The 20,658-nt window shown below is 45.3% G+C and overlaps 1 protein-coding gene across 1 annotated transcript in view; it reads left to right on the top strand.

Moving 5' to 3' along the window:
• The window catches only part of GFRA1 (GDNF family receptor alpha 1), a 349,872-nt gene that overhangs the window by 282,937 nt on the left and 46,277 nt on the right, over positions 1-20,658 (top strand). The window contains exon 5 of the mRNA XM_029610475.1: positions 17,526-17,635. Coding sequence (XP_029466335.1) covers positions 17,526-17,635 — 110 coding nt within the window. The remainder of the gene's footprint in view (positions 1-17,525; positions 17,636-20,658) is intronic.

Here is a 20,658-nt window from a genome sequence, read left to right as displayed (position 1 = left end):
CGTCCTTTTAGGACACATGGCGTCTTCAGTCCATGTCACACCAATGGCCCGCCTGGCCATGAGACTCATGCATTGGACTCTGAGGTCACAATGGATTCAAGCTGTTCAGCCTCTGTCGACCATTGTCCACATCACAGACTCACTCCGTCTGTCTCTCACCTGGTGGACAAATCACAACAATCTCCTCCAGGGTCTGCCCTTTCAAGTGCCAGATCCTCAACTCATTCTCACCACTGACGCTTCCAACCTCTGGTGGGGAGCCCATGTGGACAATCTACAGACACAAGGGTCTTGGTCTCCAGGGGAAGCCAAACATCAAATAAACTTCCAGAACTTCGAGCAATACGATATGCTCTCAGGGCTTTTCAGGAACGCCTGTCAAATCACGTCATCCTGATTCAGACGGACAACCAGGTGGCCATGTGGTACATCAACAAGCAGGGAGGCACAAGCTCCTTCCTTCTGTGTCAGGAAGCTGCGCAGATTTGGTCGGAAGGGCTCTCCCACTCGATTTACCTCAGGGCCACCTACTTGCCGGGAGTGGACAGTGTCTTGGCAGACAAACTGAGTCCTGTCTTCCAGCCACACGAGTGGTCTCTCATCCCCTCGGTAGCGACCTCAATCTTTCGCCAATGGGGATACCCCTAGACAGACCTCTTTGCGTCCCCTCAGAACCACAAAGTGGTCAACTACTGCTCCCTCATTCGGAACGAGCGCTCTCAGCCCAGAGATGCATTCTCCCTCTCGAGGGCAACCGGTCTGCTCTATGCATTCCCTCCACTTCCTCTTCTTTCGAAGACTCTCGTGAAGCTACGTCAGGACAAGGAAACCATGTTCCTGATAGCACCTCACTGGCCACGCCAAGTGTGGTTTCCCATACTCCAGGATCTCTCCATCCGCAGGCACATTCCCTTGGGATTGGACCCGCATCTGATCACTCAAAATGACGGATACCTACGCCATCCCAATCTTCTGGCCTTGTCCCTGACGGCATGGATGTTGAAAGGTTAATCCTTCAACCACTTAACCTTTCAGATTCGGTTTCTCGTGTTCTGATTGCTTCGCGAAAACCTTCCACAAGAAAATCTTATTCCTATAAATGGAAAAGGTACATATCATGGTGCACTTCACAGTCCCTTGATCCCTTTTCCTGTCCAATCCCAAGGTTTTTGGACTATCTCTGGCATTTGTCAGAGTCAGGTTTAAAGACCTCTTCAATCAGAATGCATGTCAGTGCGGTAGCCACCTTCAATAAAGGTGTCAGGGATGTTCCTATATCAGTACAACCCTTCGTAACACGCTTTTTAAAGGGCTTGTTCCATATCAAGCCACCTTTACATCCTCCGGCCCCTTCTTGGCACCTTAATCTAGTTCTTGGTCGGCTCATGAAACCACCATTCGAGCCTCTTCACTCCTGTGACCTAAAATATCTCACATGGAAAGTGATTTTCCTTTTGGCTATCACTTCAGCTCGCAGGGTTAGTGAGTTACAGGTCCTAGTTACCTATCTGCCTTACACTAAACTCATGCAGGACCGGGCGGTACTCCGCACTCACCCTAAATTTTTGCCCAAGGTAGTTTCGGTAATCAATCCATCATACTACCTACCTTCTTTCCCAGGCCCCATTCCAATCCAGGGGAACAGGCTCTGCATACCCTTGAATGTAAACGGGCTCTAGCGTTCTACCTAGACCATACAGTTGCCCACAGGAAGAGTAGTCAGTTATTCGTTTCTTTCCATCCCAATAAATTAGGGCAATCTGTGGGTAAGCAGACTCTCTCCTCCTGGTTGGCGGACTGCTTATCTCTTTGCTATCAGCAACCAGGCATTCCTTTTCAAGACCATGTCAAAGCACACTCTGTGAGGGCCATGGCGACTTCAGTAGCACACCTACGATCGGTGCCGCTTCCTAACATTTGCAGGGCTGCCAACTGGAATTCTCTCCACACTTTCGCAGCCCACTATTGCTTGGACAAAGCCGGAAGACAAGATTCCATCTTCGGCCAGTCTGTCCTGCGTAACTTATTCCCAATGTGATGTACCTACACCCTTCCGCCTGCCCGGTGGGGTTCAGGATGCCCTCTACCAAATTCCACCCCAGTTGTTGTGCCTGTTGCACGCCGTTGGTTACATTTGGTGCATATTCGGACATCCTCAGCTCGGTACTCACCCATATGTGAGGACTACCATCCTGCTTGTCCTGTGAGAAAACAAATGTTGCTTACCTGTAACAGGTGTTCTCACAGGACAGCAAGATGTTAGTCCTCACGAAACCCACCCGCCGCCCTGCAGTGTTGGGTTCGTAACGTTTTGTCATTTTATTTTTCGGCACTGCCTGTAGCTTTCAAATAAGACTGAAGGGGGACCCCTGCTGGCTGCAGGGTTAGTGCCATGCTGGGTATGCCCAGTAGGGGCCAGTCAAAGTTCTGGAAACAGTCAAAAACTTACCGGAGTACCGCAGCCTGAGAAAAGTTAGAGGAGGGACCCCTGTGGGGCAATTTAAGTTTAATTAACTCCGTGAGGAAAATTCCTGTCAGGAATCTCTTCAGAGCTCCTAAACCACGAGGCTACTGCTGCGCGGAAAAAAGAAGACTGAAGGGGGACCCCTGCTGGCTGCAGGGTTAGTGCCATGCTGGGCATGCCCAGTAGGGGCCAGTCAAAGTTCTGGAAACTTTGACAGAAGTTTTCTGTGATTGGGCTCCATCTGATGATGTCACCCATATGTGAGGACTAACATTCTGCTGTCCTGTGAGAACACCTGTTACAGGTAAGCAACATTTGCTTTTTGTATTCTATCCATTTTTGGATGAGTAGCCAGTGAAGTTCTTTTAGAGTTGGTGTGATGTGATCGAATTTTTTTTTGCCTGGTGAGAATTCTTGCGGTGGTGTTTTGGAGAATTTGGAGTGGGTGTGTGGTAGTTTTGGGGAGACCGAGGAGTAGGGCATTGCAGTAGTCGAAGCTTGAGAAGATCAGGGATTGTAGAATGGTTCTAAAGTCAGGAGGGTTCAGAAGTGGTTTTAGGTGTTTGAGGATCATTAGTTTGTAGAAGCCATCTTTAATTTTCATAGCAATGTGATGTTTGAGGTTCAGTTCAGGGTCTATCCATATTCCTAGGTCTTTGAGGTTTTCACTAGGTTTGATGATGATATTGTCTAGCAGCATGGTTTTGTAGGTGTTTTCTTCGGATTTTTTACTTTCAAGTAGTATGTATTCTGTCTTGTCCATGTTGAGGCACAGACTCATTTGGCTTAGGAGGCTCTTTATGTTTTTGAGATAGGTGGCTGCAAGTTTCAGGGTTTCTTCTAGGTTGTTTGATATAGGGATGATTAGCTGTATGTCATTGGCATACAAGAAATATGTGACTCTGAGACTCGATAGTAGTTGGCATAAAGGGAGGAGATATATGTTGAACAGTGTGGCAGATAATGCTGAACCTTGAGGTACTCCAGTTTCCAGTGGGATTGGTTCAGAGTTTATATTGTTGATGTTTACCTGGAATGATCTGTTGTTTAGGAAGGAAGCAAACCATTTTAGGGTTCTGTCTGTCAGTCCTATTTCTTGTAGTTGGTTTATTAAGGCTATTACGTTCGACCATGTCGAAGGCTGCGGATAGGTCTAGTAGGATTAGTATGAAGCTATGTCCGTTGTCAAAACCTTTTAGGATTGTATCTGATAGTGTTAGAAGTAAGGTTTCCGTGCTGCGGTGTTTTCTGAAGCCATGTTGTGTTGGGTGAGGGATGTTGTGTTGTTCTAGGTGTTCGTTTAGTTGTTTGAGGACTGCCTTTTCTGTTAATTTAGCTAGGAAGGGTAAGTTAGTGATGGGTCTGTAGTTGTTTAGGTCATTTGGGTCCAGGTTCTTTTTTTTTATAATGGGTTTGATAGTTGCCATTTTTAGTGTGATTGGGAGTTCTCCTTCTTTGCTGTGATTGTTGGGGTGATGGTTTGTGAGATTCCTTATAGTGTTTGAGTTGGAATTTTGTCTAGCTCGTGGCAGGCTGGGTTTAGTGTTTTAAGTAGGTTCTCCTTCTCCTTGGATGATATTGGTTCGAATGTGGACCATGATGGTATGTCCTTGTTGTTTAGCTTTATGTTTTGTTTCGTGTTATTATTATTATTATTTAGGTTTTCTTTTATTTTGATGATCTTGTTTTTAAAGAAATTTGCTAGATCATGACTTAGGCTTTTGTTTTGGCATGTGTTATTGTTGTTGTTTGAAGTCAGATTTTTCACTATGTTGAATAGCGTTTTTGGGTTGTTTGAGTATTTCTGTATTTTATTGCTGTAGTATTTGCGTTTTGTTTTGATTATCATGTTTTTGTAGTCAGCCAGTTGTGTGCGATATCTTGCTATTGTTAGAGGGCATTTGTTTTTGCGCCATTCTTTCTCCTTTCTTCTTAGGGTTGGTTTGGTGTCTTTTCGTTTTTTGTTGTACCATGGGTTTATAATTCTTTTGTTGTCTGCTTTTTTTGTTCTTTCAGTGTTTATTTTATTGGCAATATCTGATGTAATTTGTACCCATGTTTGTGATGCATTATTGTTATTGGATAGATCTATGTTCTGGAGTTTGTTTTTGAGTTCTTTCTATAGTATATCTATTGGAAATGGTGGTCGGTATTTGAAGGATTGATTGTTATTCATTGAATTGTGGTAGGCATTGAGTGAAGTTTGACATTGAATTAGAAGGTGGTCTGACTAGGGTATTGGTGTGCATGAGACTGAGGGGTTGGGTGTGAATTTGTCATTTGTGAAGATGAGGTCGAGGGTGTGACCTGCTTTATGTGTTGTGTTTTTTACTTGTGTGAAGTTGAGGGCAGATAGTACTTCTATCAGGGTTTGGCTGGAGCGTGAAAGAGGTGTTTCTTCGATATGGAGATTGAAGTCTCCAAGTATGATTGCGAGTTTTTTGTGGTTTATCTTTGATGTTATGAATTCGAGAAGCGGTGAGATGTTGTTGTCGAGTAGTTTGGGGCGACAGTAGATCAGACATATCTGTAGGTTATCTGAATCAAATAATGCTACCTCATAATGTTGTTGTAGTGTATGAGTGGTTAGTTTCATGGAGAAGTATTTCTTAATGATTAACATTAGACCTCCGCCTCTGCGTGTGTTTCTTGTTATGGAGAATATATCGTATGCACTGTTTGTAGTTTGGTTCAGTATTACTTGGTCAGTTTTTTTTAGCCATGTTTCGGTAATGAAGGAGGTCAGAGATCAAAATATATTTTTTTGATATCGATTGTGCATTTATGAGGAGGAAGATCAAGAAGAACATGTTGAGTAATTATTTTTTAGTTTGTATATTTACCAGGTGATGTTTTCTTTCTGTTTGGAGTGTGGATGGTTTGTGTGTCATCTGTAGTTGACTGTGGTTATGGCTTCTGTAGGTCTCGGATTTTTTTGGTGAGTATTTTGTATTCATCTAGTCTGTTTTGCTCATAGGTTCTTGTAGGTTTTGGCTGGAGTTGGAGGTGCTGTGGTGCTGCTCGGAGGTACTGCTCAAAGGGGTGCTCAAAGGGGTAGGCCCCTTTGTCGCGCTCCTTCGGAGCAACAAAGGGGTAAGCTGCACAGAGCGGCAGTAACTACCTTAAAACGTTTGCTGAGCAGACTGGATGGACCATTTTGGTCTTTATTGGCTGTCCTTTACTATGTTATGTTATGGATTCACAGAGGAAGGATAGGGAAGAGTATCTGGGGAAGGTGGTCCAGAGAGCATAGGGCACAAATGGAATTAAACTCAGCTCCGGTAGTCAAGCAAAGAGAAGAGTGTGGGGGGTAGGGGGAGTTTATTCGTTAGTGAAATGAGCATAGTAACTTAGTAAGTGATGATTATGCCTAGCATCCCCCTCCTTCCGCATAGGCTCTCTGTTACCATAGAAACTTGTGCAAGGGGTGGAGCACAGTCGGGCTTGTCCACATACATCGGCTGCAGGAGGTTCTGCTTTGAAATTTCTATCCTCAGTCACTGCTGCTCTGTGGCAGCACCACTAAACAGGTCATGACACCTAGGCTGCAGGCGTGGATACCAGTGCCCTGACACATACACATTTTGTGCCAGAGGAAGTTGTTTGGGCCTGCATCTGTCTCAACATTGATCATTCCTCCTGCCCTGAATTTCTCTCTCCCCACCCCTTACCCAGAATTGACCATCTCTCTCCCTCCCACCCCTTACTCCCTACTCAGCATCAACTCTTTCCCATCCCAACACCTACTCAGCATTAGAAGGCAAGTATCCACATCATAAAATCACCACCACAGCTGGAATTATATGGAAGTCTTGGCAGAGAAGCCAAGGAGGTGAATAGGGACAGAAACATCTGTCTTCCCACCTCCTACCCAGCATTGCTCCTTTCTCTCTCCCTACCCAGCATTCCTTTCTTTCCTTCTGCATTGCATCTCCCTTCCCCTCTTTCTTCCTCCTTTTCCAGAATCTCCCCCATCTCACAAGGCTCTTTTCCTCCATCCACACCTCCCCCTACTCTGCAGTTCCCCTTAACACTGTCTCGCCCATCATCTCCTCATCAGCTGGCAGTGGCTGTTCTAACCACTCGGACAGTGACGGTTCTAACCACTCGGATAGCGAAGGTTCTAACCACTCTGTCAGCGACGGTTCTATCCACTCGGACAGCGATGGTTCTAACCACTCTGTCAACGATGGTTCTAAACACTCTGTCAGCTACGGTTCTAAACACTCGGACTGTGACGGTTCTAACCACTCTGTCAGCGACGGTTCTAACCACTCGGACAGCGAAGGTTCTAACCTCTCTGTCAGCGATGGTTCTAGCCACTCTGTCAGCAACGGCTCTAACTACTCTGTCAACGAAGGTTCTAACCACTCTGTCAGCGACGGCTCTAACCACTCGGACAGCGACAGCTCTAACCACTCGGACAGCGATGATTCTAACCACTCTGTCAGCGATGGTTCTAACCACTCTGTCAGCGATGGTTCTAACCACTCTGTCAGCGACGGTTCTAACCACTCAGACAGCGACGGTTCTAACCACTCAGTCAGCGACGGTTCTAACCACTCGGACAGCGAAGGTTCTAACCACTCGGACAGTGATGGTTCTAACCACTCTGTCAGCGACGGTTCTAACCCCTCTGTCAGCGACGGCTCTAACCACTCTGTCAGCGACTATTCTAACCACTCGGAAAGCGATGGCTCTAACCACTCTGTCAGCGACGGTTCTAACCACTCGGACAGCGACGTTTTAACCACTCTGACAGCGACGGTTCTAACCACTCTGTCAGTGACGGTTCTAACCACTCTGACAGCGACGGTTCTAACCACTCGGACAGTGACGGTTCTAACCTCTCGGACAGCGACAGTTCTAACCACTCGGACAGTGACGTTCTAACCACTCGGACAGCGATGTTTCTAACCACTCGGACAGCAAAGGTTCTAACCACTCGGACAGTGACGTTCTAACCACTCGGACAGTGACGGTTCTAACTACTCGGACAGCGGTTCTAACCACTCTGGCAGTGATGGTTCTAACCACTTGGACAGCGACGGTTCTAACTACTCTGAAATGGTGTGTGTGTATGTGTTTTGTTTCTTTTGGGAGTTGTTTGCTTTGAACTTTATCATATTCAGTGAAATTTTCATTCTTTGGGCAATAGTATTCCAATATATATCCAATGATACATAAAGACCCCTGATTCATTTGGGATTTGGGTTCTAGTCTGGATCATGCAGGAGCATAGAAGTAACTGCTTCATGCTGTTACTATTCTTTAAAGAAATAAACCCTTTTATTAAGAATCTAGAAAAAGAAAAGCATTCAAAAGCTTAATGTTAATGATTTGTCTCTGAAACTCATTCTATGAATAAAATTATGTTTAAAGAAGAGTTGCAATTGTTGAATCTTTTCGGTCAGCATTTTTAGATTACACTTTTTGAAGTTCATTTATCCTCCCATATTGTATTTAATCGCTGTATTTTTTTGATTTATGTCTCTTCCTTTACATTTCCTATTTTCTAAAGCTTAACAATTTTTGTAATAAATTTACTTGGTAATGTAATCTGTTCTTTCTCTTTCTTTCATTTATAATTGTCTATTCTTTTGGTAATTTTTCAGTAATAACTTGAGTCTCAAACTGAAATGGTCCTTCAAAGCCCTTTATTTGTCAGTAGAGAAGAACAGACTTGCTTTTAGCAAGAGGGGAGTGAGGGAAATCCCTCCTAGCCCAATAATTGAAACACACACCTGATGAAGATGTAGTAAGAGAAGGAGAGGAAGAGCACTGGAGTTAGAGAATTGTTAGTAGGGAGATAGTGACGGGGAAAACCAGTTTGGAGAGTAGATCCTTCCAAATGTGGGAGGCTTGGGAAATCATTTGCCCCTCTGACTGGACGCTGAGACGTGACTAGGGCCCTTTGATATTGGACTCTCATATGGTAGCATTTCACGTTGGCCCTCACTCAGATATGTACCCCAACTTTTCACAGTCACTTGTAAGCATTTTCTAATCCTTGCACAACAGCATGGCATTCTAGTTCTAAATTATAATCCTGATTTCAAGGCATTTTGTGGGGGTTGTAATCTTGGCTGTAGCAATGCTGACTTGGACTCTTAGTTTGTGAGATCTCTGTCGTGTAACAGGGCTGGTGGCCTTCATCATTGCCTGGATGGGGGACCACCAAAGAACACAGGGTACCATAGGAAGAGGTGGTAATGGCTCACTCACTGGCACATTCATCCTTCAGAGCCAGTACTTATCCAGTGACCCAGCATGAAGTATGGCGGCTCTTTGCTGCTGTAGAGACTTTTCTTCTGGATGAGATATTAAACTGAGGTCTTAGTTACTCTGTGAACATCATTATTACCATGGTATTTTTGGCTAGAATAGGTATATTAATAGGATTGAAAAAAATCCAAGGGGGGGCACAGGCAAACTAGGTGACTGCCTAGAGTGCCAAAGCTTTGGAGGCAGCTGCCTACTGCTTCCACCAGTCCTAATCAGAATTATGGAAGCAAAACTTCTGACACGAGTGGCAGCTACAGGACCACAATTATTGGACACATTTCTTCCTGCCCGCAGGGGTTGGAAGAGGACGTTTGTTGTGAGCCCATGCAGGCGGGAAGAAGGCCCAATCATTGCATCCTGTGGCTGCCACCAGTGTTGGGAGTGTTGCTTCCACAATTCTGATTAGCGTCGATAGAAGCAGCAGGCGGCTTGCCCCCGGGGCCAGAAGAAAGAACTCTGAGGCCATGGCATTGCAGCGTCAACCAGACCCACCTGATTTTGAAAAGCAGGAGCAGCACTGGCAGGCCTCCCTGGCCAAAGAGAGTAGGAGCAGCAGCAGACTGGGCTGTGAAGCCAAAGAAAGGAGCAAAAGCAGGCCAGGCCACACAGACAAAGAGGAAGAGCAGCAGCAGCAGTGGCCAGCCTGAGCGGCTAAAAAGAGGAAAAGCAGCAGCCAACCTACCTGGTCAGAGAGGACCTGTGTCTGCTGTAAAAGGAAGAGAGAGGAGGCCTCCTGATGCCATGGGGGCCCAAGAAGAATGCTGCTGCTTGCATCTTCAGGGGAGAGAAAAAAAGGTGTGTGTATGTGAGCATATGAGAGTGCATGTGTGTGTGTGTGTGTGTGAGCATATGGGGTGAGAAGCATATGTGTGTGTGTATGTGAGAGCATGTAGTGGAAGAGAGTATGTGTATGTGAGAGCATGTGGAGGGGGAGGAGAGAAAGCATGTGGGGGAGAGAGCATGTGGGGGGAAGCATGTGTATGTAAGATTATGTTGGGGAAGAGAGAAAGTGAATGTGTGTGAGAGTGAGGGAGGGAGAGAGAGCCTATGTGAGTAAGATAGTGTGTATGTGAGCGCATGTATGTGTGTATGAGCATGTGTGCAAATGTATGTGTGTTTATGTATGTATGTGAAAGTCATGTGGGGGAGAGAGCATGTGTGTGTGTGAGCATATGGGGTGAGAAAGCATATGTGTATGTATATGTGAGAGCTGTAGTGGAAGAGAGTATGTGTATGTGAGAGCATGTGGAGGAGAGGAGAGAAAGCATGTGGGGGAGAGAGCATGTGTGTGTAAGATTATGTTGGGGAAGAGAGAAAGTGAATGTGTGTGAGAGTGAGGGAGGGAGACAGAGCATGTGTGAGTAAGCGAGTGTGTATGTGAGCATATGAGAGTGCATGTATGTGTGTGTGAGCATGTGTGCAAATGCATGTGTGTGTATGTATGTGAGAGTACATGTGGGAGAGAGAGCATGTGTGTGTGAGCATATGGGTGAGAAAGCATATGTGTGTGTGTGTGTATGTGAGAGCATATAGTGGAAGAGAGTATGTGTATGTGAGAGCATGTGGAGGAGAGGAGAGAAAGCATGTGGGGGAGAGAGCATGTGTGTATGTAAAATTTTGTTGGGGAAGAGATAAAGTGAGTGTGTGTGAGAGTGAGGGAGGGAGAGAGAGCCTGTGTGAGTAAGCGAGTGTGTATGTGTGGTGAGATCATGTGGGGGCAGGGATAGCATATGTGAGTTTGTGAGTGCATTTGGGGGAAGATAGAGAACGTGTGTGTGTGAAAGAACATGTGTGTGTGTGTGTGTGTGTGTGGGGAAGAGTATGTTGGGGAAGAGAGAAAGCGTGTGTCTGTGAATGTGTGTGTGTAAGAGGGAGGGAGGGAGAGAAAGAGTGTGTGTATGAGCATGTGTGAGTAAGCAAGTGTGTATGTGTTGGAGAGTATGTATGTGAGAGAGAGAGGAGAAAATGTGTGCATCACCACCATCTCCCCCCACTAAACGTCAAACCCAGACTGGAAATCAAAAGTTTGCAAGTATGAAGAGAGAGGGATTTTTTATCCTTATTTTTATCCTTATATCTGGGTGGTGTTTGATGTGTCTGCTTTTTTAAAATATTTTATTTTGTGTTTGGAAAACTTTTCAAAATTTGTATGAGACTTTAACTATTGGATATTATTCTGTTTCATCAGCTGATTTGAAATTCTTATATTAGTATGATTTTACTATTATGATTAATGATTTATAATTCTTAATTTTATTATTTGATGTTTTATAAGAAATTGTGATGTTTCTGTTTTTCCATTGTTACACTTTATACAGAGTCTGGCTTGTTATGGTTTACAATTCAGTTTTTGTCTGCATGTTTCTATTTATACTTTGTGGTCTCTTTATTCTGTATTTGGTGAGGGTATGTTTGTGTTTTGCATGTGTGAATGAGGTGTTAGTATGTGATTTCTCTGTAGGGATCAATAGCAGCTTGACTTGTTTTGTTTTCATGATAGGAGGTATACTAGTGTTTTACAGTCTGATCTAATATTTGTAGTATTGCCTTTTCATAAAGGGTTGTTACTGTTTGAGTGTTGACCGTTAGTGCTGTGTTGGTATACAAGGGCCAAGCCACACCCAACATGTTACAATTGGTCTAATGGGCATGTAATAAAAACTGAGGTATACACCGATTCCTAACCCAGTTATCATAAGCACATACAAAAGGAATTGTCCATTTCAACAAATAAAATACAAATTATAAATAATTGTAACAAATTTACATTTTATTGGCAATATATGCACACTAAATGATAATTATACATCAAACTTGTACAAAAGTTTAAAACAATGGAAAATTATATCACTCTATACCACTTACATACAATCATTCATACCCACAGCATATTTAAAATCCACAATCCTACACCAGTGTATATCAGGACATTTTTTAATGATGTACCCCTATAGCACTAATATAGCTGAAGCACTGTTATTTCACACTAAGTTTAATGATGATGTTTCCCTAATAATAATATATCCCCTAAAAGAGGAGGAGAGGAGGAGCAGGGGTGATGTGATACAGACCTTCAGATACTTGAAAGGTTTTAATGACCCATGGTCGTCAACAAACCTTTTCTATTTGAAACAATTTAGTAGAACTAGGGGGTCACAATTTGAAACTCCATGGAGGAAGACTTAGAACCAATGTCAGGAAATATTTCTTCACGGAGAGGGTGCTGGATGCCTGGACTGCCCTTCCGGAGGAAGTGGTGAAGACTAAAACTGTGAAGGATTTCAAAGGGGCATGGGATAAACACTGTGGGGTAGATTTTCAAAGGGTTACACCCATAACCCCGAAAACCTGCTCCTGTGCGCACCCAGCCTATTTTGCTTAGGCTCAGCGGTGCACGCTAGCCCCGGGACGTGCGTATGTCCCGGGGGCTTTGAAAAAGGGGCGGGAAGGGGGCATGGGCATGGCGCCAATCCGGGGGCGGGCCAAGGCCTCCGGCACAGCGGTTGTGCCAGGGGATGGGGGCACGCACAAGATACACCTGCCAGAGGCAGCCTTAAAAATGGAAACAAGATGGGGGGGATTTAGGTAGGGCTGGGGGTGGTTTAGATAGGGGAAGAGAGGGGAAGATGGGGGGGGAGCGGAAGAAAAGTTCTTTCCGAGGGAATAGACTGAATCAAAAATGAAAAGCTTCTCTGTTAAGGCTAACCTTAACTCTTTTCCATTGCGCTTTCATTCCGATTGCACCACATCTGGAGTCATTTATGTCACAAGATGTCCTTGCTATAAGATCTACATTGGAAACACGACATGGATGATTAAAACAAGAATTATTGAACATCGCTCAAATCTCAATACACAGTGGGGCAGATTTTCAAAGGGGTACACGCGTAAGATACACTCGTACCCCCCGAAAACCTGCCCCAAGCTCCCCCTGCGCGTGCCGAGCCTATGTCGAATAGACTCGGCAGCGCACGCAAGCCCCAGGATGCGCGTAAGTCCCAGGGCTTTCCTGGGGGGGGCGTGTCAGGGGGGGGTGTTGCAGCAGCGTGTCATCCGGGGGGTGGAGCCGTGGGCGTGGTTCCGACCCAGGGGTGTTTTGGGGCGTGGCCAAGGCCTCCGAAACCGCTCCTAGGCCGGGGAATCGCGCGAGTTACGCCTGCCTCAGACAGGCGTAACTGGGGTTAGATAGGGCTGGGGGGGCTGGGTTAGGTAGGGGAAGGGAGGGGAAGGTGCGGGGGAGGTGGAAGGGAACGGAGGTAGGCTGCGCGGCTAGGCGCACGCAGGCTGCCGATTTTGGGCAGCCTTGCACGCGCTGACCCCAGATTTTAAAGGATACGCGCGGCTACGCGCGTATCCTTTAAAATCCAGCGTACTCTTGTTCGCGCCTGGTGCGCGAACAAACGTACGCGTGGGCGTACTTTATTAAAATCTACCCCAGTGGGAAAGTGCTCCCCTCGTTGCCCATTGGATCGCTCAAGCCCATGACATCTCGGATTTGAAGTTCTGTGTAATTGATGTGCTCCCTCCTCCGCATCGGGGGAGGGGGGACTTTTCAGGGATTTTGGTCCGTAGAGAACAAAAATGGATTTTTTTATTAAAAAGTTTATCTCCACTCGGTTTAAACAATGAAATTGATTATCATTCCCAGTCGTCTGTTAGGTCCATTCTTACCAGCTGTTTTCGGATTGGCTATTATTTGCCTTTTCCTGCCTTTTTTCAGCTTTAAAGGGCTGTCTGCTGTAACACTCTGGTGCACTCCCGTTTAAGTTGTGCACCCACACTTGTAAAAATGTAAGATATTTAATCATCTTGAGCTATTTCCATCGTGTTCTCTGTGTGTCCACACTTAAATCTCTTTTGTTTTTAGACTTTTGAAACTTTTGCCATCCCTCCCGATGCGGCCGCATGGCGAAACACGGGACCGTGTCGGGGGATTGTTTAAAACTTGTATTACAGACAATCTTTAAAATTGTGGAGTTGCCGCATTTACTAAAATTATATACATGAACTTTTGACTCATCGTGTGGATCTTCTATATAACTACACTGCACTTCTCCCTTGGATTGTTTACTAGGGAGTCGATTTTCAAAGGGTTACGCGCGTAACGTACGAAAACCTACCCCAAACCCCCCCCCCCCTGTGCACGCCAAGCCTATTTTACATAGGCTCGGCGGCGCGCACAAGCCCAGGGACGCGTGTAAGTCCCGGGGCTTTCCTGAGGGGGGCGTGTCGGGGGCGTATCGCAGTGACGCATCATCCAGGGGTGTTCCGGGGGCTTGGCCGTGGGTGTGGTTCCTGCCCGGGGCGTTCCGGAGGGCATGGCCGCAGCCCCCGGACCGGAACCTGGCGCGCCGGTAGCCGGCCCGAGCAGGCGTAACTTTGGGAATAAAGGTAGGGGAGGTGTAGATAGGGCTGGGGGGGGGGGGGTTAGGTAGGGGAAGGGAGGGGAAGTGGGGGGAGGCGGAGGGAACGGGCAGCACGTGCAAGGTGCACAAATGTACTTTTGTTTGCGCCTGGTGCGCGAACAAAAGTACATGCTCGTGCTATTTATAAAATGTACCCCTATGTAAATAATGACATATCCCCGACCATGGGCTCAATAGTTTCGCCAACAAGTCTTTTGTACAAGTTTGTTGTATGATTATCATTTAGTGTGCATATATTTCCAATAAAATGTAAATTTGTGACAATTATTTATAATTTGTATTTTATTTGTTGAAATGGATGATTCCTTTTGTATATGTTTACAATTGATCTAATACCATATAGCTTCCAAATAACTATCACAACGATATGTGTATTGTATTTTATGCCTCCGAATATCCTCAGAATAATTTTAAATTGTGTGTAGGAAGGTTGGAGGAGCTGTGGTTTATTTATTTATTTGATTTCTATTCTGCATTCGGGTATTGTAGGTTTTTCCATTTCCCCAGAGGGCTCACCTAGGGCACCTAATACCCTTATACCAGCCCTGTCCAGGTACCTAAACGTCAGTGCCTGGCTTCCAGCCTGAGAGCAGGCACCACTGCTGTGGCCAGGCCCAGCCCGGAGCAGATCCTTAAGGAACCTGGACTGCATTAAAGAGAAGAACCTAGAGTGGTGGAAGGGGAGAGCAAAGAAAAGCAAAATAAGTGAAAATAGATTGACAAAATCAGCAAAACCAGTTTTCCAAGCCAAAGAAAGAAAAAGCAGTTTTTCCCTTAGCATCCAAAGACTTTAGCTGGTGCCTACATTTTCAAAATATTTTTCCACCAATGAATATTAATCTTGGTGTCCCCTGAACAAAATATTTTCATGAAAGCTATTGTCTAATCTGTGTCCACTTCTTATTACATTGTACAGCTGCCCTTGAATGCCTAAAGCAAGGAAATGTATCAGCATGTCCTGATGTCTGGCTTCCTCCTTTGCTACTGAGATTTCCATATGGCAATGCTTGTTATGGGAATTCCTGTATAATAAGGACATCATTAGACTGTTTTTTCCGTATAAGACACCAGGCATGAGAGGGTGACGACAAGCACTGGCCAGAAAGCTTTAAACATGCTCAGTATCAACCAATGGCAGGGGCAGCATTAAAAATGCTCACTGATATCGCAAAGTGCTCTGACCTCCCTGAGGTTTTGACTGACCTGAACTGGCCTGTCTCTCCCCAGAGGAAGTAATAAGACTTTCTAAGTGCCGGAGCCTTGAAGGCACTTGACGTGCGAGCAGGGGTCGCGAGGCGCTCCTCTATCTGTGGCATAAATATGAATGAAATCGCATGGATGGGTCAAAGGTTATTGGGAGAGGGGGTGGGTGATGTGGGAGAGGAGACACAGCCACGGAGAGCTTGTAAGGCTAAAAATGGTAATTCTCTTCCTACATCAAGCTTCTACAGGACCAGCTCTTTTTCCCCATCTGCCCAGAGAGCAGACACATGATCAAAAGGACCTATTAAATATTTCCATGGGTCAAAATCTGCTGCAGCTTTGTCTCCTGGGGTTCCCTTCAATAAAAATATTGGAAGGTAAAAAAATGTCTTCCGTTTGATTGTGAAAGTCAATTCATATTCCTGGAAGTCGAAACAGTAATGACCTTCCCAGGAAGAAAAATGCATTTTCAGTATCAGTTGCATTCACCCCTTTATATTTTGAAGAATTTTACACATTAAAAAGAAAAGCCAAACCGAGGTGAACTGGAGGTCTGGTTATCTCATTTTGTTTTGTTTTCTTTGAAGGGGAACTGGACCAGCAGTTCCCTGCTTTTGCTCTGGGCTTCCAGCTTAGTCGCCGAACGATGGTGCCGTCAACCTTCATTCACCGCTACCTGGGAATTTTCCCCCTAATGTGTTTGTTTATTTATGTATTTATTATTTTTATTTATAATATTTTAGATTCCGCTACTTCCTAGAATCCCCCCTCCCCCCCTACTCGCCCCAGTCATTGCAGTGACAGTCCTCAGCCAAGTGCCACGCTCTAGGGCGCCTCCCTTCTGAAGCCCTGCAACAAAAGATGCTCGTCTGACCACTAGGTGTCGCCATTACACAATGACTGGGCCTGCCTGCCTTTTCCTCTGGGGTCTGTAAATACTGCCTCGGGAGCATCCCCAGGCCAGTCCTGACCTGGAAATTGAACCCAGGTCCATTACATGGCAATGTGCTGAATACACTGCATTGCCACTGAGCTATGAGGCTGGCCTCTCCTATTGTTTTTTTTTATCAGTGATAGAGAAAAAAATATGGTTGCTTATTTCCAGTGACTGCCTCCATCCTCTCTCTTTCCATGCAGCCTTTGTGAACTGATACTGCTTTGGTTCCCAATATATGTGGTCCACCACCGTTACCTTCACTAAGGCCTCGATCATAGTTATACACAGGAGTAAATCTCTCCTGGATGAAGCTGAGCAGCCCCTGAGCAAGCCTGAGTATCTTTTGTGCAATGTGAATTTAAAAAGGCCTCGGGGAGGATAGCTCCCGACATTCGTCCGTTTATGAGGCTCAGAAACTTAGCAGAATTTAGGTTGAACATTGAGTCTAACAACCTTCTCTGCCTGTTTCTCTCCTCATTATTGTTAAAACTCAGTGACTCCCTATAACTGATCAGCACTGTCTACACTGATGATCTGAATGTCTTGACTGGAAAGACTTTTTAACTATAAGATTTTAAAATGTATATCAGGTACCAGATCACAAGACCTGACCAGAGGATATACAGAAAGGATTTTATTTTTCAATTACATGATCCCTTCCCTTCCCACATTCCTTGTCTACATTGTGCAATATCACATATCTTAGAAAGTCTGAGAGCAAGTGAGTCGAAAATAAAGATGATGGAATTTTAATGCAAAGGACAAAAAATAACAATTAAATGTAGGTGGATAGGAAATGGAGGTACTTGCCAGGTTCTTGTGGCCTGGTTTGGCCTGTTGGAAACAGGATGCTGGGCTTGATGGACCCTTGGTCTGACCCAGCATGGCAATTTCTTATGTTCTTATTAGGTTTGGTGTAGATGAACAGTTTTGGAGGGTGTTGGGAATATGTCATTCGTATAGATTTCCTTCCTGTGAATTTCATGGTTTTTTAAGCTAGTAATACAATAATTTTCCACTCTTTTTTACTATGCAACTAAATTTATTTTCTGAGCTGTAAATGTCCACCATCGACAGTCTGCATTGATGCATGGGCAAGGCAATAATATGTCAAGATGTGGAGAACACTCAGCAGGAGAGGATGAAACCGAGATACGAAAGTTTCCAGGGTCCCAGGGATATTAAAGCTCTGTGCTTTCCTCTATTGCAGATCTCGCCTCGCCGACTTCCTCACCAACTGCCAGTCAGAGCCCCGCTCAGGCAGCGGCTGTCTGAAGGAAAACTACGCAGACTGCCTGCTGGCATACTCAGGGCTCATTGGTAAGATCCCGGCACTATTGTATTCACTCCAAGTCCCTTGCAGAGAGTGTTGGGGAGAACCAACATCAGAAAATATTTCTTCACAGAGAGGGTGGCGGATGCCTGGAATGCTGTCCTGGAAGAGGGGGTGTAGACGAGAACGATAATGGAATTCAAAAGTGCAAGGGATGAGCACTGCGGATCCCTAGAGGATAGAGGCTAGAAATGAAGAAATAGGTTAACCTATATTAACTTTAGGTGCAACATTTCGAATTGGGAGTATCCTGCACGGAGCAGCTGTTGCTACCCTTAAAAGAAACATGGGGATAACCTGCATGGAGTGGCAGTTACTACCCTTATTTATTTATTTATTTAGTTATTTATAACTTTTTTATACCGAATTTCAAGTAACAGGGTTACTTATCATTCCGGTTTACATTACAACAGTAGAAACATACTGACAAAATATGTCTTACAATGAACAAGGATGTGAACAATTTGGAGAACATAACTGGGAAGAGAGCAATGTTAGCAATTACAGCGATTGGATAGGGTAATTAACAGAAACATGGGGATAACCTGCATGGACCAGCAGTTACTACCCTTAACAGAAGGCATGGGGGTAACCTGCACGGAGCGGCAATTACTCCCCTTAAAAGAAACATGGGAGTAACCTGCATGGAGTGGCAGTTACTATCCTTAACAGAAACATGGGGGTAACCTGCACAGAGTAGCAGTTATTAGCCTTAACAGAAACATGAGGGTAACCTGCACGGAGCGGCAGTTACTACCCTTAACAGAAACATGGGGGTAACCTGCATGGACCAGCAGTTACTACCCCTAACAGAAACATAGGGATAACCTGCACGGAGCGGCAATTACTCCCCTTAAAAGAAACATGGGAGTAACCTGTACAGAGCGGCAGTTGCTACCCTTAACAGAAACATGGGGATAATCTGCATGGAGAGGCAGTTACTACCCTTAACAGAAACATGGGGATAACCTGCACGGAGCGGCAGTTGCTACCCTTAAAAGAAACATGGGAGTAACCTGCATGGAGAAGCAGTTACTATCCTTAACAGAAACATGGGGGTAACCTGCATGGAGAAGCAGATGCTATCCTTAACAGAAACATGGGGGTAACCTACACGGAGCTGCAATTAATTGTCTTAACATAAGGCTTGGGTTAACCTGTACGGAGCGGCAGTTACTTCTTTTAACATAAGGCTTGGGGTAACTGGCATAGAACACCAGTTACTGCTCTTAACATAAGACTTAGGGTGAAGCAGCAGATTTTTAGAAGAATTTGTGTGCACGTAGGTCCCGATATGTGTAGAATGACATGCCACAAAGTATGGGCCAGTGGTTAGAATTTGAGAAGTCTTTGATACAACAAGATTTTGAGTCTGTTTTCTGCCAATCACTCTGTGACCTTAGGCAAGTCACATTTTGGAACTGTGGTACAGAGAGCGAATTCTGTCTGTGCCACTGACTCTGAGTAGGTCATGTCATCTCCTCCTGCCTCAGTTCTGATCCCAGCTCTGCCAGTGAGTCTGTGTGCGAGAGCGTGGACAAGCCCTTTTCTGTCCATGTGCTTTGGTTTACCAATTCAGTTCTGTTATCCTATTTCTGCTATGTGGACCCGCAAGCACTGAGCGTTGCAAAGGGGCCTTTTTCAGGTCAGAAGAAAAGGCATGTCTTAGTCCTCAATATAATGCTCTGGAACAGATGCAGGTCTCGTAGGGGTTAGGCAGAACCCAGGCCAATTACTGCAGGAGGACTTTTAAGAAGGAACCAGATAATTATAGAGGTCAGCTGAAAATCCCACAAAAATGTCTTACATTACTTTTCATTACCTGCAGTCAGCTGTCACACAGCATGATACAGTGGGAACGAAGGGATAGGAATGCCTGGAGATGGTCTTTATTCCTGCAGCCTGTGATACAGTGAGTTAGAAGGGAAGGGAATGTCTGAGGATGATCTTTATTGCTGCAGCCTGTGATACAGTAAGATAGAAGGGATGGAGACACCTGGGGATGGTCTTTATTCCTGCAGCCTGTGATACAGTGAGATAGAAGGGATGGAGATGCCTGGGGATGGTCTTTATTCCTGCAGCCTGTGATACAGTGAGATAAAAGGGATGGAGACGCCTAGGGATGGTCTTTATTCCTGCAGCCTGTGATACAGTGAGATAGAAGGGATGGAAACACCTGGGATGATCTTTATACCTGCAGCCTGTGATACAGTGAGATAGAAGGGATGGAAACACCTGGGGATGGTCTTTATTGCTGCAGCCTGTGATGCAGTGAGATAGAAGGGATGGAGACATCTGGGGATGATCTTTATTCCCTGCAGCCTATGATACAGTGAGATAGAAGAGATGGAAACACCTGGGGATGGTCTTTATTCCCTGCAGCCTGTGATGCAGTGAGATAGAAGGGATGAAGACACCTGGGGATGATCTTTATTCCTGCAGCCTGTGATACAGTGAGATAGAAGGGATGGAGATGTCTGGGGATGGTCTTTATTCCTGCAGCATGTGATGCAATGAGATAGAAGGGATAGAGACACCTGGGGATGGTCTTTATTCCTGCAGCCTGTGATACAGTGAGATAGAAGGGATAGAAACACCTGGGATGATCTTTATACCTGCAGCCTGTGATACAGTGAGATAGATGGGATGGAAACAACTGGGGATGGTCTTTATTCCTGCAGCCTGTGATACAGTGAGATAGAAGGGATGGAAACAACTGGGGATGGTCTTTATTCCTGCAGCCTGTGATACAGTGAGATAAAAGGGATGGAGACGCCTAGGGATGGTCTTTATTCCTGCAGCCTGTGATACAGTGAGATAGAAGAGATGGAAACGCCTGGGGATGGTCTTTATTGCTGCAGCCTGTGATACAGTGAGATAGAAGGGATGGAGATGCCTGGGGATGGTCTTTATTCCTGCAGCCTGTGATACAGTGAGATAGAAGAGATGGAAACGCCTGGGGATGGTCTTTATTGCTGCAGCCTGTGATGCAGTGAGATAGAAGGGATGG

This window comes from Rhinatrema bivittatum, chromosome 7, assembly GCF_901001135.1.
Source record: "Rhinatrema bivittatum chromosome 7, aRhiBiv1.1, whole genome shotgun sequence".
Taxonomy (NCBI): Eukaryota; Metazoa; Chordata; class Amphibia; order Gymnophiona; family Rhinatrematidae; genus Rhinatrema; species Rhinatrema bivittatum.
Note: the sequence above shows the minus strand (reverse complement) of the source record. Positions and strands in the feature narration are given on the sequence as shown.